Source organism: Gallinula chloropus (genome assembly GCF_964237585.1).
Source record: "Gallinula chloropus genome assembly, chromosome: 2".
Classification (NCBI taxonomy): Eukaryota; Metazoa; Chordata; class Aves; order Gruiformes; family Rallidae; genus Gallinula; species Gallinula chloropus.
The window spans coordinates 158,971,600-158,994,332 of NC_140086.1; the positions used below are offsets into that span (position 1 = coordinate 158,971,600).

General features: G+C 49.9%; 2 protein-coding genes across 2 annotated transcripts in view; one reads left to right on the forward strand and one right to left on the reverse strand.

The window, feature by feature from the left end:
• The window catches only part of GARS1 (glycyl-tRNA synthetase 1), a 30,896-nt gene extending 28,345 nt beyond the window's left edge, over nucleotides 1–2,551 (forward strand). The window contains exon 17 of the mRNA XM_084260546.1: nucleotides 2,180–2,551. Coding sequence (XP_084116672.1) covers nucleotides 2,180–2,305 — 126 coding nt within the window. The 3' untranslated portion in view covers nucleotides 2,306–2,551. The remainder of the gene's footprint in view (nucleotides 1–2,179) is intronic.
• A 15,362-nt stretch (nucleotides 2,552–17,913) lies between these two features.
• Nucleotides 17,914–19,782, reverse strand: LOC311189126 (uncharacterized protein; the record flags this gene model as incomplete). The annotated part of the gene is made up of 1 exon (XM_084260706.1): nucleotides 17,914–19,782. The coding sequence occupies one exon, from the start codon at nucleotides 19,780–19,782 to the stop codon at nucleotides 17,914–17,916; it is 1,869 nt and encodes a 622-aa protein (XP_084116832.1).
• Between the last annotated feature and the right edge of the window lie 2,951 nt (nucleotides 19,783–22,733).

A 22,733-nucleotide genomic window follows, 5' to 3' on the forward strand; every position in this document is an offset into this window, starting at 1 on the left:
GATTTAGCTATTCTGAGAAATCCCCAGGGAAGAGATACTGGTCCAACAGAAGATGCCAGCCCTGCTGCTACAGTGAGGAGAGGCTTTTGTTTTCTGGGGTGTGGGGTGTTGCTCTTACTTGAAAACCATGTCTTGCCCTGACTGTGCTGCTCCCTAGAGCTCCTCTTTCCCAGTGAAGGCTGCTGAGTAAATCATAGAATCATAGGGGTTGGAAGGAACCTCGAGAAATCATCGGGTCCAACCCCCCTACCAAAGCAGCTCCCCAGCTCATATTGCACAGGTTGGCATCCAGACAGGTCTTGAATATCTCCAGAGAAGGAGACTCCACCACTTCCCTGGGCAGCCTGTGTCAGTGCTCTGTCACCCTCATTGTGTACAAGTTCTTCCACATGTTGGAATGCCTGTGCTGGGTTGTGTTTGGCTTCTGAAAGCAGGGCTCCTCTGAATCCCCACACACCAGAGGCCCAAGGTCTTTGCCTGCTGCAGGCTGACTGGCAGAGCACAGCACAGACCTCACTCCTCAAAGCTTGCTTCCTGCCAGCATGGCCTGTGCAGCACCAGTGAAGCTGATGAACCCTTGTCCCAAAGCCACACCCGCCCTAAGCACACTCTGCTAGTGCAGCCATAGTACAGAGAGGGGTATGGCAAACCTCCCTGAGGGATGTCTCGTTGTCTGTGAGCAAAACCACTCTGAGCTGTGGATGTGCAGTCATGCCCTTCTCCCCTTGCCCCCTGGGAACACAGCATGGCTCCTGCAGGAGGAGGGTTAGTGCTGGTCTGCTGGGCTGAGCTGTTGTAGCTGCACACCTGTACTGCCTGGGGCTGCTGTGGTTTGGTTCAGTGTGACGGGCAGCACCAGCTCCTCAGGGCACCCATCTGTCTCCCTGTCACCTGGATGGTGTCTCCCTGCTGAGTAGCAAGGATGGGACTTTGTTGTCCTTCAGTTTCTGCAAATTTTTTAGGTCCCAGCTGATGCTTTCCACCATGGTAATGTGCTGTGAGACACAAAGAAAAGGCAATTAACTGCTTTTGTGCTGCTCCTCTCTACTGTATCCAGTTCTGAGCTCCCCAGTTCAGGAAAGACAGGGAACTACTGGAGAGAGTCCAGTGGAGGGATGTGAAGATGATGAGGGGACTGGACCATCTCTGGTGTGAGAAAAGGCTGAGAGAGCCAGGGCTGTTTATCCTGGAGAGATTGAGAGGGGATCTGGTCAATACTTTTAAATACCCAAAGAGTGGGTGTCTAGAGGATGGGGCCAGACTCACCTCAGTGGTTCCCAGTGACAGGACAGGCAACGAGCACAAACTGGAACACAGCAAGGTCCATCTCAACATGTGGAAACGCTCCTTCACCCTGTGGGTGCCTGAGCCCTGGGACAGGCTGCCCAGAGAGGCTGTGGAGTCTCCTTCTCAGGGGAGATTCAGAACCTGCCTGGATGTGTTCCTGTGCAACCTGCTTGAGGTGATCCTGCTTTTTAGCAGGGGTTTTGGAGTAGGTGATCTCCAGAGGTCCCTTCCAACCCCTACCCTTCTGTGATAGAGTAAATAGGCCCTGGTTAAACCCTGGCTTACAGCATTTCTTGCATTATTTTCTTTCCCTTCCACATCAGTAACGTGACACTACCAGGGATGCTGTGGTCCACCACATGACAGCTGCATTGGGTCACCCTAAGTAACAGAGCAGTCTCTGCTGAGATGACAGACTGTGATTGAAGATGTCCTCCTAGTTCATGGTTTTTCCTCCCCAGAAATGATGTTGAACCTGTTCTGTTGCTGATGTAAAAGTTACTTGTGTTCCCCAAGTATAGAATCATAGAATCACCTGGGTTGGAAGAGACCCTTTAGGTCACTGAGTCCAACCACAGCCTAACCCTGCCTAGTCCACCTCTAGATCATGTCCTCAAGCACTTCTTCCACTCGCTTTTTAAATCCCTCCTGTTCCAATGCCTGACAACCCTTTCAGTAAAGAAATTCTTTCTGATATCTAACCTAAATACCCCCGTTGCCATTTTAAGCCATTTCCTCTCATCCTATCACTTGTCCCTTGAGAGAAGAGACCAACCCAGACATCTCTGCAACCGCCTTGCAGGTAGTTGTAGAGAGAGTTGTAGAGTGTCCAACAGAGCAGCTTGATTCAGATGACCCAGTGTTTGATACGTCTCTCTGTCTTTGCCTGCAGATCTCTGAACTTCCAGCCATCATTCGTGACCTGGCCAACGGTTATCTAACTTGGGCTGACGTTGAGGCAAAGTACCCACCCTTTGAGGGACAAGAGACTGGCAAAAAGGACACAATAGAGGAATAAAGAAAAGGACCTGAAGTAAAATCCCCTCAAATGTCCACTTTTTACTGTCCATGTTAATATGAAATAAACTTACATGTATTATTCAAAGCTCCGTTGTTTGTGCACACAGGGACTATTATTTGTTCTGTTTGTTTTTTGGTTTATTTTTTTTTCCTCAATTGCTGCCTGAATTTAACTTCAAAACCTGAAATAATTGCAGTTCAAGTTAAAGGTGTTACGAATAAAAGCGCCATTATATATGCCTGCTTCTCTGTGTTCATGCAGCCTTGTGCTTTCTTCACCAATGTCTCTTTTTTTTCCCACCCCTCCTCCTGCTTAGGGCTGTGGTTGTTGCAGATTTGCTGCAGCCCCTCAAGAAGGCAGAGACCCTTACACCTTTTCACCTGGAGCCACATCACCTCAGACTGTTCCACAGGACGGTACTAAGTCCCTTGGCCTCGAATCTATGAAGGGATGATCCTGCACCACCACTGTGCGGTGTTTTCAAGCCTCAAGAGGTGTTTGGGTGCTTTCTTTTCACTGTGGATGTTTAAGACCTGTTTCCTGCAGGAGTTGGGAGCATTTGATGCAGAAGAGGTGGAGGGTGTGTGGAGAAATCCCTTTCTGTTTCAATCTCTTGCTCATCGTGGTTGGTTTGCTTGGCTGAGGGAGTGAGATTGCCCTAAGCAGGTGGGAAAAGAGCCAGGTACCTTCCAGCTTCCCCAGGCACTGCGGCAATTGAAACCTGGCACTGACAGTGTCATACTGCAGCTGGGGCTGGCTTGGGCAGCACTAAACCTGCCTGACCCAGGCCATGTAAGAGCGGCCTCATGCCTGCTTGTGTTTCAGGCTCTCATCCCACTAAATGCAGAGAGGGGAGGTCTCATCTTCTTTTGTCTCAGCCTGCTCAGATGTCCTCTAGGCTCTGGCACTGCCATCCCTGGGCTGGAGAGGGTGGAGGCAGCATCCTCTCCCAAGCTTTTGGTTGTGTTTAAAACACTCATTTAGAGGCAGGTTAGAAAACAGGAGCTCTGCTGCTGTGTTGGATGTGGCTGGTGAGAGATCTGCAGTGATAGATAATGTCCTGGGCTGGTGGTGCAGGCACTGCAGCTCCAGGGAGCCCTAACAGCCAGCATGGCTCTCAGCCAGGTCCTCTCCCTACCCTGTGCCATGGCTGGTTCCCAGGAATGACTTCTGCAGGGCTCAGGGAAGCCAAGCTGGGAATCGTTGGTGCTGGCTGAGTGTTTTGCACGTTGGCAGGAGCTCTCTTTAAAGTGTGACTGCAGACAGTGCTGCTCTGGGAAGCGAGATGACAACCTGGGAGCTTTAGCCAAAATAATGATGAATTTCTCTGAATCATGGAGTATTAGATATGGAATATCAGATGTTCTTGAGAAGCTGGGGTTGGATGCCCTAAAAAATTCCCCAGAATCCCAGTGGGGGAGAAGCAAAGCTGGTGTTTCAGGGGAAAGGACCTGCACAGCGTAGCTGCAGGTTAGGATTTACCTGCCTGCCCCTGCCCGACATCTCTGGGGGGGGAAAGGCACCAGCAGCTCCTGGCTCTGCTGCATAAACCTCTTCTGAGGAGCTTTAGCTGTGGTAGAGCCTGGCATAAGCAGGTCTGATACTCCAAAGCAAGGCTTTAAAAAAGGAATGGGGAAGAGGGTGCTTGAACACATCAGTTGCTGCGTGGGACTGGAAGCTGCTTTCTCTGTGCTAACGGCTGGTACCTTCACCAGACTGGCAGGCAAACAGTAATTAGTGAACGTTTCTGAGTAATTCCCTTCAGTTTTAGCTAAGCTGCAGGAGCAGATGGGCTGGGGGCATTGGGAAGGGAAGGCAGACACAGGCAGGGAGGGGGAAGGTTGCACCAGCCCATAAATCACTGCTGCTGAGTTGGGTTTGCTTTGCTGGGCTTGGCTGCACTGATTTATCCCAGTGCTGACAGCAGGTATGGGGTGGGGGGTCACCTCTTCCAGTTGTCCTTTCCCTCCTCAAGCTGCATCCATGACTCAAACTGGCAGTTCTTTGGGTCTGCCTCCTGTCTGAAATGGGAAGAGGTGTCTCACCTGGAGCAGGGCGAATACACCAGGGTGTGTTCTTCAACCTGGGGTGCTCCAAGGACCTCCAGTGTGCAAGCCTGGAGATGTGTACCTGTGGGTACCTGTTGGGAGCTTTTCTTAGCCTCTGCATCCCTAGTGCTGGGGCAAGTGAGAGTCGTTGTCTGTGGCAAATGCTCTAAGAAGCACAGATATAATGTAATAAATTAAGCCTGGTTATTAATTTGAGTGAATCACAGAGCAGACAAGCCAGGGTGCCTGCGTGCCAGGTGCTGCATGAAGCCAGCAGCCTGCAGGCAGGGAGAGAAGTACAGATGGGCAGTGGGGCTTTGCAAAGTGGGTGTCCCTGTTTTGGAGCATCCAAGCAGACCCTGAAATGACTTGGGGGTTTTGGGCTGCATCCATAGACCCTCTGTGTGTCAGACCTGCTGGTTCCCATCCTTGGCTCTGGAGCAAGAGCTGGAAACTCCTGTTTGTCCATCTCCCTGCTGCTCTCATGCTTGAGAAGAAAGGTAGTTCAGCACCTCCATGCTGCCAGCAAATGTGGCAATACTATTTCCTTAATGTAAGGGTGAATAAAAGCCTGCAGCCATCAGTGGGAAACCATCACCAGGGAACTAATTAGCAAACTCTGCCCCAACTTCACTGCTTGACCTTCAAAGGGGAGGGCTAGCCCAGGACGCAGGTAAACCCTGTGTGTGGTTTGTAGTTTAAGTAACAAGGTTTTTAAGTCCCAACAAGCCCTGGAAGCAGCTGCACTATGATAAATCAGGGGCAGGACAAGGGGCAATGGCCTCAAGTTGGAGCACAGGAAGTTCCACACCAATATGGGGAAGAACTTCTTCCTGGTGAGGGTGACAGAGCCCTGGGACAGGCTGCCCAGGGGGTGTGAAGTCTCCTTCTCTGGGGATATTCCAGCCCCATCTGGACACCTCCCTGTGCACCCTGTCCTAGGGACCCTGCTTTGGCAGGGGGTTGGATTCAATGATCTCTTCAGGTCCCTTCCAACCCCTATGACTCAGTGAAATCCGTTTGGGTGGAGACCTGACCAGCCCTGGCCACCAGCAAGATGCTCCTGCCATTGCAGCAGGCGAGGGATGAGGGGGGGGGGGGGGGGGGTGGAGGAACTGCAGGCTGGATTCCAAGCTGATGGGTGGGTGCTGGTGGGGGCTTCCCTGGCCCTGCTCCACGTCCCTGGGCAGCTGAGCTGCTCATCCCCTTCGTAGCTCCCAGCCGTGTCGCTGCGAGATGTGCCCAGCTGAGCACAACGTGCAGCAGAGAGAATCTGCACCGTGCCAGATTTTAATTAAGTCCTCTGACACCTCCTGAGGTTCTTACTTGTCTGCTGGAAAAGCAGGTTAAGGAGAGAACCCCGCCAGCTGAGCGGGGTGCACCCTTCAGCTTCCCAGAAGAGGGTGCTATCAGGCAGAGAATAGCAAGGGCCAGGGAGGTGTTTAGCCACTGAAACTCTTATGTTTTATTTTTAACTCCTCTGGGTGTCTCAGCCTTAGACCCCCACCACCGAGTTGCTCTAACGCTGGTGTTAATTCACGGGCTGAAAATGCTGCCGCAGCCTGGGCTTTAGTGGGAGACAGCAATCCCAGGAAGCTCTTAGAAACGTAGCTTATCACAGTTCATGTCCAGGGGAGGAGAGTATAGCTGGGGAGTAAAGCAAGGTTTGCCCCCCGCCCTGTTAAGAGCTCATGGGGTTTGGGGGGATCCATCTGATGAAATGCAGTTATTTACAGCTGGGCAACCTGCGTGATCAGAGGAGTTTTGGGGGCTGGATTGGTCTTGGTCTTAAGTGCTCATTACAAACAGGCATCCTGAAAACGCTGGGTTTGTTCTGCTGAGGGGATGCCGGGGCAGGGAGCACAGCCACCACCTGAAAGTACCACCTGAAGGTACCACCTGAAGCTTGCCCAGCCTGTGCCTTGCAAAAATCCCCCCCTGGCTAAAACAAATAATTAAATAAGCTGGAGGTGACAGGCTTGTCCTAACCCAGGCAGCTCCAACAGATGTACTTTGAAAATTCAGCTTAAACCTTTTCGATTCCTATCTTTGCTGTGACCTGTGATTCACCTTCTGCGCCAGGTAGGCAGAGTTTAGTATGTATAAGAGAGGCTGCTGAACCTCCATCTAGCTCCTCATCGCTCTGCCACACTCATTTCCATGTTCCTATCCCAGCTGATCATGTAACGCTCTGCTTTCTGCTGGAACCAGCAGCTCTCCCCCCTGCAAGAGGATGGGAGCACGTTGCTCATACAGCTATGGAAAATGAAAGGCACTGGCAAAACCTGTTGGGCTTTTTGAAGGAGGATCTCAGCTTGCATCACTGGATTCCAGCTGTGGATTCAGGCAGGGGAAGTTCTTTACAGAGAGAGTGGTGAGGGGCTGGAACAGGCTGCCCAGAGAGGTGGTGGATGCCCCATCCCTGGGGGTGTTCAAGGCCAGGTTGGATGGGGCCCTGGGCAACCTTGTGTAGCTCCAGGTTGGTGGCCCTGCCTGTGGCAGGGGGGATGGAATCTGTGATCCTTGGGTCCTTTCCAACCCAGACCATTCTATGATTCTATGATTCTATGAGCCAGTAATGCACACTCACAGCCCAGAAGGCCAGCTGTATCCTGGGTTGTATCAAAAGGAGCGTGACCAGCAGGACCACTTCTAGAGTCCCCAACATAAGAAGGTCACAGACCTGTTGGAACAGGTCCAGAAGAGGCCACAAAGACAATCAGGGGGCTGGAGCACCTCTCCTATAAAGACAGGCTTAGAGAGTTGGGGCTGTTCAGTCTGGAGAAGAGAAGGCTCCAGGGAGATCTTATAGCACCTTCCAGCATGGAGGGACTTTTTCAAAGGATGAGGTGGAATGGTTTTAAATTGGAAGGGGGCAGATTTAGATTGGGTATTAGGAAGAAATTCTTCACTACAAGGGTGGTGAGGCACTGGCACAGGTTGTCCAGGGAGGTGGTAGATGCCCTTCCCTGGAGGTGTTCATGTCCAGGTTGGATGGGGCCTTGAGCAGCCTGGTCTAGTGAGAGGTGATCCTGGACATGGCATGGGGGTTTGAACTTCGTGATTTTTAAGGTCCCTTTCAACCCAAAGCATTCTGTGATACTATTAAACAGGTCCTTGGAGGACAGGCCACTGTGTGTTGGTGCTGGTCTTCCCCTCTTTGCTTTGCATCTCCTGGTGGCCATTGGCTGGCCTGTGAAGATGAGGTATGGGAAGAACCAGAGCCACAATCAGTTGTCTTCCCAGTGTTCGGCACACCAATCAACCTGCAGCTAAACCCACCCATGCCAACCCTTAACTGGTAAGTGCTAGAAATCACAGAATCATAGAATGTGTTAGGTTGGAAGAGACCTTTAGAGGCCATCTAGTCCACCCTCCCTGCAGCGAGCAGGGACACCTTCACTAGATCAGGTCACTCAGAGCTCCATCAATCCTGACCATGACTATCTCCAGGGATGGGGCCTCCACCACCTCTCTGGGAAACCTGTTCCAGTGATCTACCCCCCTCATGGGGAAGAACTATTTCCTAATATCCAACCTAAATCTCCCCTTTTTGAGTTTAAAACCATTACCCCATGTCCTACTGCTACACTCCCTCCTGAACAGTCCTTCCTCAGCTTTCCTACAGACACCTTTCAGGTACTGGAAGGCTGCTCCCTCCAGAGCCTTCTCTTCTTAATTGGCTGTGCTTAAGCCAATTGATTGGGTTAAATAGGTGCTGATTCCTGATCTTTTTCCAGGTAAGTAATTCTGTATTTCTGAGCTTTGGTTTCCTCCAGTGCAACAGCATCTGAAAAGCACCTTCAGGGCTGGCTATACTGGTGGCATTTGCTACCCTCCCATTAACCCCAGCAGGTCCTGGCTGGGGTCCTACACCACCTTGTATTCATCCAGCCAGCAATTCTCAATCGCATCATTCTCTGAAGGCATAAAAACCAAGCTGAGGTCTCACTGCTCGCTGTCCCCTCTCTGATCAGGAGCCCCTCAGTAATTTTCCAAATCCTGCAACTCCATTTGCAAAAAAAAAAAAAAATAAAAAAAAAACCCAACCAGGACAATGAGAAGAAAAGCCCACGATTTAATTTTCTGCCTCTTGGGGAAAATCAGATATGAAATAATAAATATATATTATATCCTCCAGGCAAAACCCTGCTGGCCACTAATACCTGCAGATTAATTGTACTAATCCAGTGCGATCAAGGGGAGATGGTTGGCTACTTGGCATTATTTTGGTCCCTCGCTTATGAAACTCCATCTCTGTGTTTGAATGAAAAGTCTTTACATAATGGCAATCACTCAGATAAGAAAAGGACTAAACTGTCCCGAAACACGTTATCTTCTGCACAGATGCTGCCTGTGGATCTCCACTGGATTAAATAACACGGCAACGTAATATTTTGTGCTGAATAACAAACGTCCCTCTCTAGGAGGGAAGGAACAAGCCTGTTCTCTCGACTGGGTGGTTGGTGCACAGAGAAATGGAGACTGCTGGAGGTTGGAGGGTCTGGGAATTTGCCTGGTTGGTGAGAGTGGCTCAGAAAACTGCTAAAGAACACTGGGAAGAAATGCAGGTGAGGTGAAGCCACCCTCAGAGCATGGTGGACCCACAAGCACTGAGATAGGGGAAAAATAAATATATTTCCACATTGGTTTATTGTCTTACTTGACACTGAGAAGATGCACAGGTGAGAGGCTTTGCTAGACTAGGGGTTCCTCTTCTTTCCCCCCTTGGCAGCCAAACTCTTCTAGAAAGCCAATGGAGAACTGCCCAACCACATCCCATAAACACAGACCTGGAGGGTCCAACCACGCCATGCTCATGCTCTACTCTTTGTCCTCCTGGGTCTTTCTTGAACAATGCTTAGGCAAAGCCCTTTCTCCTTGCATCCCTGCTCCAGTAACATTGTCTGTTACTCATCTGTTACTCATCACTCGTAATCCCCTGGTTGGAAAAGCGGTCACCTAATCAGGGCAGAAGTTTTCCATGAGACGTATGGTAACCACTTTCCCATCATCCCCAGCTTGAGTTTGTTTATGTGCAGCAGGATTATTAGCAAGACATAATGTGAGTTAAAGAAATGCAGATCAGTTAGAAAAAGGGGACCTGGATAATTTATTCCTCCCCATCATTTAATTCCTGAGAGAAAATGTCCAAGGAAAGGACAAGGTGGGGGCAGCTGGTCAGCAAGGGCTGAGCCCAGGCACCAGCTTGGTGTCTCCTTAGCTTGCAGAAACAGGGCAGAGCTATGCAAAGATCACTGGAGCAAGAACACCTTGCACCAAAGAGCAAGCTTAAAAGGATACAAAGCTTTCAGGAAGCAGCAGCCTTCCACCCTGGCCTCTGTTCCAGTGAATGGTTTAATTCCCTGCTTCTCATGTAGTAGGTACGTGTACTATTGTCACAGTCTGTTCTCAGTCCGTGTATTTAGGGCTGATGAATTTACTGCCAGCAAAACAAAGGCAGGAAGTAAAAGCCGATTAAAGCACCAGGAATGCTGAGGGAAATCTTCAACATCAGATCCAGCTACTGGGGGAAAAAGAATAAAATGAAAACGGGCCTTGATTTTGTGTAACTACCCATTTGGCTCGTCTGGTGACTACATGGGGTTCCTCACCCCCTTCCCCTGCTGCACCGTGGGGTCCCACCCACAGCAGATGGTCCTTCATGAACTTCTCCAAATCAGTCCTTTCCCACAGGGCTTCAGCTCTTTCCCAGTTGCCCCAGTGTGGGTCACTGCTATGGCTGCAGTCATAAATCACAGAATGTCTCTCTGTCTCTCAGGCCCAGACTGCTCCAGCCCGGTCCCCCACAGGGTCACAAGCCCCCACAGCAAACCTGCTCCAGCGTGGATCTCTCTCCCTCCTCACCTCGGTGTCTCTGTCTCTCTCCATGGGCTGCAAGTGCCATCAGAGGCTTGCTCCAACACAGGTCACAGCATCTTCTGCATGTCTCCACCTGCTCCAGCACGGGGCCTCTGCAGTTAAATATCCTGGATCACTTCTCAAATAGCTTTTACTTCCATTTTGATGTGTGGTGGTGGTGGGAGACATGAAGAAATCTGTATGCATGGTTCAAGGTCTGAAGGGGAGCGAAGTCCCATCAGCCCAAATGATTTTCACCACATCAGGACAGCAGCTGCCAGTAGGGATTCTGTGGGACCTTTACATTCCTGTTCACCCTAGCCATCCCCAGTCCCTCTAGTCATTCAGACACTATCACCACAGAGAGGAGAAAGCAGAGCCTACTGCAGAGATGAGCAGCCTGGGCCACCTTTCATGGTGGGTATGTTAGCCTACTATATCCCCACTCTTACCTGGGGACCTGCACCACCTTGTGCACCACAGTGAAGGTCTCATAAGGTTTATCCTTGGCATAGCTCTCCTGGCCCTGGGGATGGTGTCTACTTGGCCTTGCTTGTCTTATTCATTGTAAGGATGTGGCTTGGTCCTGGTGTGAATCCTTCCAACCCTGTAGACAACTTTGAACCGTTCCCTGGTGGGCTGTAGGTTGTCTCTTCTTCAAGAAGCTATTCCCACAGGTGTGTGTTTTGATGGCTTGGTACATATTACTTCCTGAAAATGACTTTTCTTTTCTTTATCTTGTTTTCCCTGCACTGGCTTTGCTGGCAGAGTCCCCTTCACACCCCCTTGCCTTTGTTTTTCCCATGTGTGGTGTACAGACCTGGTTGGGTGTCTTGAGGGTCTGGAGGCCACATGGCCATGTTCTTTTTGTTCCCAGCTTTCCCCAGAAGCATGGCCTGATGTGCAGAGCCAGCTGCTTTGCTGCCAGGGAATAAATGTTTGCAGCTACCGTGCTTCCAGCCAACATATCTTGATTCTTGTCTTTATTTAGCTTTGTTGAGGGTTTGGGGTTTTTTTGGTGGGGGGGAGAAGCTCTCACTTCTCCTTGCCGATTACGATTCCTGATCTGGTTCCTGTTTTTAGCATCCCTTTCATGATGCTTCTACTTTCTTCAAACCACCAGACTGTAGACCTGCTGGGCAAAAAAAAATAAAACTGCATCTTGGTGCCAAAGCTGGAGAAAAAGCACATCCAGAATTGTCATTTGTGAAGTAAGTGCTTGAACTGCCCTAGATACAGCGAAGAGCAGGAACTGCAGCTTCACAGAATCACAGCACGTCAGGAGTTGGAGGGGACCTCGAAAGATCACCTAGTCCAACCCCCCTGCCAGAGCAGGATCACCCAGACTAAATCACACAGGAACACATCCAGGTGGGTTTGAACGTCTCCAGAGAAGGAGAATCCACAACTTCTCTGGGCAGCCTGTCCCAGGGCTCTGTCACCCTCACAGTGAAAGTTCCTCCTTACATTCACATGGAACTTCCTCTGCTCCAGTTTGCACCCATTGCCCCTTGTCCTTTCGCTGCCATCACTGAGAAGAGCCTGGCTCCATCCTCCTGACTCTCACCCTTTGCATATTTATAAACACTAATGAGATCACCCCAATGAGATCACCCCTCAGTCTCCTCTTCTCCAAGCTAAAGAGGCCCAGCTCCCTCAGCCTCTCCTCATAAGGAAGGTGTTCCACTCCCTTCATCATCTTGGTGGCCCTGCACTGGGCTCTCTCAAGGAGTTCTGTGTCCTTCTTGAGCTGAGGGGACCAGAACTGGACACAATATTCCAGGTGCAATCTCAAAGTAAGATTCCATTTTGGCTGGATCAATGAGCTGACCTTACTGACTGTTGGCACTACTGCTGAGCAAGGGAAGTCAAAGTACCATGCAGGCTTGATGTAGAAAGCACCAAGCAGAGGTTGCTATTGGGACTTCTGTGTTCAGCTCTGCGCTCTGGCATTGAGTTATCCCCTCAGCTTCTGCTTCAGTTCATTTCCAAGTTTTGCCTATATATTTGGAAGGCAGAGTGCTTGTTTTACTCCCTCTTTCATCCAGACAACTACTCTGGTTGTAGCCAACCATGGAAATACAGCAGGCTTGGTCACACCCACCACCCTTTCTCGCTGTTGGGGTGTTGGAAACGTGTGCTGTTGTTTCCATCGAAAGCACTTACACCCCAGATTCATCCACCCATTTTTATTTAGGCACTTAGGAAATCTCAAGAGCCCTTTATTTAAAGTAAACCTGGATGAGTACGTGGCAGCAACTCATCTGCTGGCAAGCCAAGAGTTTGTTCCATGTAAACTTAAATAATAAATCTTTTTCAACCTTTTTTTTCATGGAAAACAGGAAAAGAAACTGGAGTGGAGTTCAGCAATGTCAGTTAGGCTGTGCCTGAGTGTCTGAGCTGCTTTGAGCCCCAGCATCTGCAAGCAATTTGTTGAGCAGAAAGGGGCCCCCTTATGTTGAGCTAAAGTTGGATTTGGCTTATTGTTTGGAAGGAGAAGTTGAGATGAAAAGTACACTGTTGTTTTCTTTGCTACAGACTTTGCTAGATGTTTAACAAGACAATCTTTGAGGTAAAAGAAATCCCATGCTGACAGGCAACTAATCATGGTGTGTCCTTGGGCCTGGGAAACACAAGAGTGCTTAGCATAAAAACCAGAGTGAGTACACTCAAGGAGCATCTGGTGAGGACTGGGAAATACCCCATGGAAATGTTGCTGGAAATAGGCTTTCCTATCGATGAGAAATATTTTCAGGCATCAGTGAATCCCTCCCTCCCCTTTCTTCTTCCCTGCCAACTCCCAGTGTCAGTGTAGCAAAGGACAGAGGGACAGTGAATGTCCCAGCTGCAGGGACAGCCTCCCTCCAGCCCCATTTACTTTACCTTCATTAAGAGTTAGCTGGCTGAGAGTTTCTCAGGCAGACAAGGCCTTGTTAATGAAGGAGGCAATCCAAGCCCATCTTTCTCAGGAGTGCAGATGTCAAGGACTCCCTGTTCCCCCAGCCACAGGAAGCCCTTGCTAAAACTACCCAGAAAAGGAGGAGAGAAAGGGGCTCAAAGGGATGCAGACAGTGCTGCAGGAACTGAGCTCCTGGACCATCTTGGCTAGGTGTGTCTGTTGTCTCTGAGAGCATCTCGCTTCCCCAGGATGATAAGATGGGGAAAGGGCTGGGAAAGCAAAGGGTGAACCTCTGCAGGTCCTGCTTGGAACAAGAGCTCCCCATGAGAGCTCTCTGTCCCCCTGGGCTTCAATAGAGAAAGGCAATAAGGAACATCTGTAGGGTCTGGGGTGATTTCTACTGTGCAGCACTTCATAGACAGGAGGAAAGTCTCAGAGAGCTCAGCTCTGCTCCACTGGTACCTCTAAGATGCTGCTGCCTGCAGAGTGACCATCTTACCTGTTACATCCGTAGGGCTGGGGTGTATGTGTGAGCTACCTGATTTTGGGTGGCTCTTATCCAGGGATAAGGAAATTAATCACAAACTCCTCAGCTTCTGGTCATGCCTGAATCCTTAGCTGGGAACAGAGGCAGGCGTGCAAGTGGCTGCTTAGTGGGTTTTGCAATTAAGAATCAGCTTGTAGCTATGAGTGGACATGGGCTCGTGGTAAGGAAACGAGTTCTCCTGGTTCACCTTTCCTTCCTGTGCTTCAGCTCTTGTGCACAGATGCAGGCAGAGAGGTTTACAGGTGCTTTTGGGAACACTGTGGTGTGCACCATGTGTGCCCATGCAGCTTGATAACCTGGTCCCAGAAGGTGCTACCTGGTTGCATCACTGTGGCTCCAGAGAGGATGGAAAGAAGCTAAAGTGGTGGTAAATGCTCATTCCTCATGGAGGCTGCTTGTTGAAAGCAAACAGATGAAGCACGTGTCCAAGTATGTGATGCTCACCCACTTTTCACCCTGGTCATTTTCCTCTCCTCACTCTCCATCTGTGGGGACACCAGGCTCCCTGCAGCCTGGGAGTCTCAAAGAAGTTCTCATGGGAACTGTCATGTTCTCAAAGGCCAAGTAAACATCCCAAGGCACTTATGTCGGAGCAGATGTTTGCTCTGGCCCTAAAGACCCTCTCATTCCCACCATACCAGAACATGCTGAGCACAAATCAGCACCATACATCCCATCGAAGCACAGAATATACACTCTTGCACCAGTGCTCCTCAACACAGCCTATCTACATCCTTCCTCCAGCCAGGCTGTGCCACATGGTGGAGACAGAACTGGTGCTGAGGTGACATACACAGATAGTCAATGAATCAACAAGGTGATCAAAACAAAGTCTCACAGTAAAATTCCTCCTGAAATCCACAGAAACAATGTGGATTGGCTAGAAATAGCAGAGCAGTTGTCTCAAGACAAAGCCCTACCTGACCCACTGTGCAAGACCAGAATGTTTCTTTGTAAGAGTCATCCATCAGAGCTTTGATTAACTTTGATGTAACTCCATTGGTTTCAGCTTGACCACGCTGAATTTGCTGCATAGACCTGAAGGCAAAATCAAACCTTATGGTCCTTCTTTTCTCTTGGTGACTCACCCTGTTCAGTGAGTGCTTACAGATATGGTTTTCTGCATAAAATCCATGCAGCGGAGAATGGGGCAGTGATTTGGAATTCAAGCATTTTATTATTTTCTGGGAGCTCTTTGAATGGGTTTAGGGAGAAAAGAATGAAGGCTGTTTGTCTGCTGAGGAGTGAGGATTTGGCTCTGTTCAAACAACAGATAACTGATTTTTTTTTCTCATGGAGCTGGTATTATTCCATGGTCTTGATCCAAACCCAACACAACTGTCAGCAGCAGGCATCACAGCTGGCAGCCCAAGCTATCTGCAAGGCACCTCTTTGGAGGCATCCTGGAGGAAGGTGTAGGGTAATGTCCCAGACAGATCTTTGTTGTAGCCAAGGAAGACTCCCTTTGCACTTCGAGCATTGTGCTGTCATGGGCAGGACACTGAAGGTGTTTAGCTTATGGATAAAAACACCCACACTGAGGACATTGTTTCAGTTTCTCACACCATGGTGTCTGGTCTAATTTGAGATGCTCTTCCTGGCCTCCAGTTGGTCATCCAGAAAGGTCAAGGCCTCCCATTAAGGCCTTTATCCTTCTAGCCCTGAGCTTGGGCACCTCATATGGGACCTGTGTGTGGGTCACACACTGGAGCCCTGTGTTTCAGTATGTAGAGGTCTGAGCTCTTAACACAGCTGGGGGAGAGCTGGTCAATGCAGTCAGTTCTTCACCAGCAACATCCATTGGGTTACCAGTGGCATGAAGCTTGCTCTGGCATTGTTCCCCTGTTGCACTGTGGGTAGAATGTAGTGTGCTTTCAGTGATAGCTTATGAAGAAAACCCACAAAACAAAATTAAACAAAAGCCACACTCACCTTGTTTCCTTTTTTCTTTAAATATTGACTTTATTGAGGGGATATTACAAACCATCAATCAACCCTGATTTTCCTCCAAAGCTGGGACACCCACACTGGCCATGGTCAACAGTGGAAGATCCAGTGGTACCCATGAAAGACTTGGACATTGGCTCACCACCCTGTATATGTGCAGGGACACAGTATTACAACCAGCAAACCTCCCATACCAGTTCCTCTTGCTGGTAAGAAGCTCTACGGCGCTACCCTAAGCTAATGGAAAGGAAATAAATGCCAGCCAACTGATGGATAGTTTCTCCTCACAAAAGGCCTCTGATGGACTTCTGCCCCTCAGCAAGCCTACCAGAAGCTGTTTTGCTTTGCTAGCATGGCTCATCCATGTTCTTCCCAAGGAATATAGTTTTCTAATACTATAGTGAACCATCTACCCACCATCTAATCCAGGCCCATTTTTCTAACGAGGGCATCCCTTAGATGCCCCTAGAACATCCTAAACTTGTAATTTCTGCCTGTATGTCTGCATTTTCTGTCCCAGAAACAAACCTCCACCAGGTCTCATGGATTTGAGGGAAAACTTCATCTCCAGCAGTTTGGCTGTGGTTTATAGATGGGGGTACAGAGATGGGCTCCTTCAGAGGCTGTTGGTGAGGTTTGCTGTTTGATATCATGTCCTGGGCCTGACATATCAAAGTCTGAGGGTCTCTAAACATGAAAATTACTCTGTGCTTTTGGGGTTTGGCAGCTGTACTCGGTGTTGTGCTTGAGTCACTGCAACAAAGCCCCTCAACACATGAATGTCCAAGCAGCTGGTAAAGACAAAGCTCAAGAACATTTTCTCCTGTTCCTTTCCTTCTCTCCATCCCTCATTTTCCCTTCCCAGAGAAGCAGCTGCTCCAGAGTAGGCAGCAGAGACAACCAGCAGCGTGGGTGTAAAGCATTACAGCTGATAGTTGCCCAAAGTCTTGGACATGATTCTCAGATGGCTCCAAAAGGATGCCATCCACATTGTGTCCTGGGAAAAGGAAGCAGTGTGTGCTTTGGGGATGGGGCTTCTTTACCTGCACAAAACCAGAGAGGTAGAGCTACCTGTTTCACCATGGGACATTTTTCCACTTGCCTCTTGGACTCCACATATTATAGCAACACAATGAACCCTAATGTATCTTTGTTCTGCAGTGCCCAGGTGTCCAGGAAGCAGTGCTGCAGGGAAGTCAAAATGGCTCAACGGATTGGGAATTCCCTCCACATCTCCACTTCACTAAGGACTTTCAAGACACTAGGACCCATCTGACTAGTGAGCACTCAAATCAAATCATTAGCAGTGGGCAATAAAGACTCCTGACCTGTACATGCTTTTGAGTAGCTGCACAGTCTCACCAGGGAGAGGAAGGGAAAGCATCCCAACAGGAAAATAGTTTGCAGTTCTCTAGTTCATAAGGTCTGAAGACTGTTACTACTACTTCTGCTGCTTGGTTTTACTTCCCTAAACTGTGCTCAATGAAGTCAGCATCCCAGCAGGAGCTTCACAATAACAGGTAGGGAAGCAGGTGGCTGAGAAACAGCACCGATGTCACTCAAGCTGGTGAAGTCACTGACGCCTCTGGGACTTGCAGTGGCAAAGCGACCTGTATATCAGAGATGTAAAGCTCTCTGATGCTAAGAAAAGCCATTCTCTTTTACATGCACACAGTAGGGTTGTGGGGGTCACAAACCAAGCTACTATTTGCTGGACTCTGGGCTAGCTTTGGAAAAAACATCACTGATTTTGCACAACTTACTCGTAGGGGCCTGGCTTAAGCCAGTCTGAGAGCGTTGTGGGTTTTTTTTTAAAGGCTTAAAGCCCTGGTCTAGCTGGCAGTAGTGTAACATCCAGTTTGCTAGGGTCTATTAGCCCAGTAGGGTCGAAGTGTGGACCAGTGCTACGTGAAGGAAAACAGAGCTGGCTGTTGCTTTAAATCTTTTTCTAGGTGGGAGAGGTACCCTTCAGCTTTCTCAGAAGTATGGTATACGATGCCCACACAAGACCATTTTAGCGTCCACAATTTTGGCAGCATTTAGAGGTGCAAGCATACCATTATAAAAGGTATCAAGCTCTTAACCCTTCATCTCCGAGAGCTCTCCAGCCCCATCCCATAGTGGTAAGCAAATGAAACCCCAAGGGTTGTCTTCAGAAAAGCAGCAGGGCTCTGCCCCCTTGACCTCACTTGTCCCACGAGGTTGACCTACCCACCCCCAGATACTACACATATAAGGTGAGCAGAATTTGTCTCCACCTTTTCCCAAACGATGTTCCCTCAGGACCAGGCCCCACACGTGCTCAGTCCTCCTCTTCGCTCTTCATGGAGGCCAGTGCTCTCTGTTCAGTGTGGTGGGCTTCACTACCAGTCCTTGTGGCCTCCCCCCATTTTGCTGAAGAAGCTCCTTCCCGCGTGTGGATTTTCTGGTGCCTCCTCAGGTACTTCTTTAGCCGGTAGCGCTTCCCACAGGCCCCACACTTGTAGGCCCCACCTCGGGAGTGGAGCAGCTGGTGTTTAATCAGGTGGCGCTTGTGGGGGAAGCATTTCCCACACTTGGTGCACTTGCAAGGCCCCATGCGGACATGGATTGTTTGGTGACGGAAGAGGTTGGCCTTCTGGTTGAAGGTCTTCTCGCACTCAGGGCACTGGTAGGGCTCCTCCTTGGTGTGAATCCTCTGATGCCGAACCAGATTTGACCGCTGAGTGAAGCTCTTCCCGCACTCGGGGCATTTGAAGGGCTCGCTCACGTGGACTCGCTGGTGGCGGATCAGCTTGCGGTTCATGCGGAAACTCTCTCCACACTCGCCGCACTTGTAGGGCCCCTCGCTCGTGTGGATCTTCCTGTGTCTTGTCAGGTTGGATTTCTGATTGAAAGTCTTCCCGCACTCGGGGCAGGGGAATATCCGTTCACCCTTGGGAGCTCCTTTTGCTGAGGGATCTTTCTTGGGCATGGGTTTCTCCCTGTTCTGCAGCATCTTCTCTTTGGTGGGCCGATGGCATTTCTCCTGCTTCCTCTTTGGGCTCTGGCTCTCGTGGTTATTTGCCTTCACACCAGGTTCCTCTTTAATCTGGATCCTCTGGATAGCACTGAGGTTTGGCTTATGTCCATAATACGTCCCAAACTCAGACTTTTCCTGTGCTTCTTCCTTTACTTGGAGCACCCGGTTACAGGCTATGGGGACTTCCCATTCATGCTGCCCATCAGCATCTTCTTCCTTTTTAAGCTGTCTTCCCTGTAAAGCCATCAGTGGGATCTCTGGATCAAAGAACCTTCCATACTCTGGGTTTTCTGGTGGTTCTTCCTTGATGTAAGGTTTCTGGCAGGCTATAGCAGTAACATTTTCTGTGTCAGCAGTGGGTCGTTCTGCTTCCTCCTTCATCTGGATTTTCCAAGGAGGGCTTTTTGGATTGGATAGGTTCCTAGGAGTGCTACACCCTTGGGCTACATCTTCATGGAACATATTTTCCTCTAACCTGAAGGCAAAATCAGGCTCCTCTTTAATCTGGATGACCTGGAGAGACACACCATTGGTATGTCCCTCGAGTGGCTTCTGCTTAGCATGGTTCCTCTGGTGGACGTTGAAATACCGCTTGGTGCTCAAGCTCTTCCCACACTCAGTACAAATGAAAGGCCCCCCGCGGAGGTGTATCTTCTGGTGGGCCAGTAGTGTGGCACTTTGCCCAAAGCACCTGCTGCAGTCGGGGCATTTGAAGGGCTTCTCCCTCTTGTGGATCTCCTTGTGGGTGGTCAGGGTCCCCTTCTTCACAAAGCTCTTCCCACACTCCGTGCAGGCGAATGGTCTCTTCTCCGTGTGGGTCCGCATGTGGATGTTGAAGTAGATCTTTGTGCTCAGGCTCTTGCCACAGTGGGCACAGAGGTAGGGACCACCCTTGGCATGTGTCTTCTGGTGGGCGGCCAGGCATATCTCCAGGCAGAAGCAGCGCCCACACTCCCCACAGCAGAAGGGCCTCTCTCCTGTGTGGATGCTCTGGTGGGTTCTGAGGTGGCCCTGGGTGGTGAAGCGCCTCCCACACTCCCTGCATGTGAAGAGGTCCTCTGCTGTGTGGATCCGCTGGTGTCTCTTCAGGTTTCCTTTCTTGCTGAAGGATTTACCACACTCCTGACATGGGTGCATCTTTAGCATCACAGGCTTAACCAAGTCCTTCATGGCAGCAGTGCCCTGCAACCCAAGCAGCTGGCAGGTACAAAGCAGCCACAGTGTTTTGAGGATGGACTGTCTGGGAGGATGCAAAGACCATCAGGACACACACATCAGAGTGTCTTTAATGGTTGCACTTTATTCCCCATAAGGGAAAGGGTGCTGGGGCTGTACGCCAGCTTTGGGCCAACAAGGAGTATGTGTCAGTCCTCATTTTACAGGCTCCTTCTTCCTCAGCTTGCAGACACCATGTTTGACACTCCACCTCCTGCCTCCTCTGATCTCCTGGAGAACTTCCCTAGCATTGCTGGAGGCTTGGATTGCCAAACTGAAAAAATAGAGGGAAAATTATTAAGTTATTAATTCTTCTCCACTAATTAAGTCCATTAATTCTTGCTCACTGTGCAAACACTATAGGTGGCACCCTGGTGCTCCAAGCAAGACTGAACCCATGACCTTAGAAGGCACAGGTTCATCTAGGCTCCATCAACAGGTGGGAGATCAGTGATGCACTCACTGCTGCAGTGACACTAAGCTTTCAGCTCTGCCATTGCTGCACTGGTGACTTGCTCCCAGAATAGTCCTCTACCCTCTCACCAAGAAGATTTAGAAGTAAATAAGCTAATTAATTAATGCATTTTGCAGTAATTATTTTAATTATTTGCATTTTTTGAGGAGTGACTGTGCTGCAACCAAAACCCCCCAAAACCTAGAAGAAAACCAAACTGGGTACCATTTGGAAACTGGAATGGGCAGTACTGGTGCTGCCCCAAAGAGGGGTCACTACCTGGTGTGCAGGATGCCACCACGTGCCCAGAGCAGAGGTATTTGAGCTGTGCCATGTCTGAGCAGAGATGGGTGCTCAGTGGTGAGTCCACAAAGCTGGCACCCTGCACACAGAATCTGCAGCACACCAACCTTGTTGCAGGATTAGAAAAAAGTTATGCTAATTGGTTAGTAATTACTGCGTCTTCTGCTGTTGGTCAAGCATATTGAAATTAGCATGCATGCTCCTTGAAGGCATGTGAGGGCCATTTGCATGGGCCTTTAATTGGGTGGGTGGTTGCAAACTCCCCCCTGCCACCCTTCCCTTTCAGAGGGATCTGGGCACTATGTTCCTGCAGCTCGGAAGGGCGATGGGATCCTGGGCTCCATCAGAAGAGGGGTGGCCAGCTGGGACAGGAAGGTGATTGTCCCTCTCTACTCTGCCCTCATGAGGCCCCAGCTGGAGTCCCATGTCCAGATCTGGGGCCCCCAATACCAGAAAGATGTGGAACTGTTGGAGAGGGTTCAGAGGAAGCCATGGAGATGATTAGAGGGCTCAAGCACCTCCCCAATGGAGAGAGGCTGAAGGAGCTGCGCTTGTTCAGCCTGGAGAAGAGAAGGATGTGGGGGGACCTCATTGCAGCCTTCCTTCCCTGAAAGGAGCAGAGAAACAGGAGGGGAATCAATTTATTAGAAGGGCAGACAATGGCAGGAGAAGGGGGATGGATTGAAGCTAAAGGTTTATATTAGATATTAGGGGGAATTAGTTCTTTACAGAGAGAGTGGTGAGGGGCTGGAACAGGCTGCTCAGAGAGGTGGTGGATGCCCCATCCCTGGGGGTGTTCAAGGTCAGGTTGGATGGGTCCCTGGGCAGCCTTGTGTAGATCCAGGCCTGGAGGTTGGTGGCCCTGCCTGTGTCAGGGGGGTTGGAACTCTGTGATCCTTGGGGTCCCTTCCAACTCATACCATTCTATGATTTTATGCTTCCCTTCCCCCAGTTTCTGCCCATTTTTGTTGCCTTCAGGCCTCTGGCCATCCCCCAGCTCTCATGCCTGCTGGGGCAGGAGGTTTCCTCTTTATCAGTCTCTCAGCTCTTCTCCAAGGATGCTGCTTAGCAAAGTGTGCTCTTTAACAGTCCTCCAGCTTTTCTTCAAGTTGTTAGCAAAGCAAAGTAGTACGTTTAACCCTGAAGTACAGTGCCTGAGCACCAACACAAACACACTTCTCTCCCTGTGAAGTGGAAAAATTCTACTTTATACACATCACTGGCAGAGCTCCCTGTCGATACCACATGTCAGTGGTGTCCTCAGTGAGCAGCTGGAGAAGTGAGACATGGAAACCATAAGAGACTTTGTCCTTTTCAAGGGGGTTCAACTGACAGCAGAAAAATATATTGAAAATCAGGGCCAATGGAGATGTGAGCAACATCTCCTGTCAAGACTGGATTGCAGCAGGGAAACAGAGCCAGAAAGTCTGAGGGGAGGAAGACAGTGGTGCTGGAGATGGCTGTCAACAAGAGTATGCCTGGCTGGGCAAGCCTTTACTGATGGCTGAAGCTGCCGCTGCCAAAATCACCAGTTATGGGGCAGGCTGCCAGCAAGGGCATGGGTTGTCAGTGAAATCTGTCCCTGGGAGCCTGGATCTCTGGGAAGGCTGTGGCTGAGAAGACGAGTCCCTGGGGAGCCTGTCACCGAGGTGCATGGGGCTAGGGAGGAGGAATGGCACAGCTCAAAGCACCAGCGATGGGAGATGTGCACTGCAAACATTCAAGCATCGCTCCTCAGGGGTGAGCAGTCAGTGGGCAGCTATTCCAGATTTTGGTTATACAGTTGTAATGGGGAAATTTGCTGTGTCTCCCTTTCAGCTAACCCACCTGGATGCTCCCTGATGCTGGTAAGAGCCATCACCTCATGCTGGTCCTGTCCCAGCTGCATTCTTCAGGCCAGTACAGAGGAACCACAGGAGAACAAAAGCAACAAAACCCTTCCCCCAGAAAACTACCTGCAAAGTTATACTGAGCCAGGCTTGGAGCAGGAACTGGATTTAGTGTTTGCTAGTGGAGAGGAGACTCAGGGGGGGTCGACCAGGCTCCCTCCCTAAGTGGGAGAGCAGCTACATCACACCTACAGCAGGTGTTAATTCAGAAGGCAAAGCCTCAGCATCACACAGGCTGGAAAGAAGGGTCAGTAATGTTC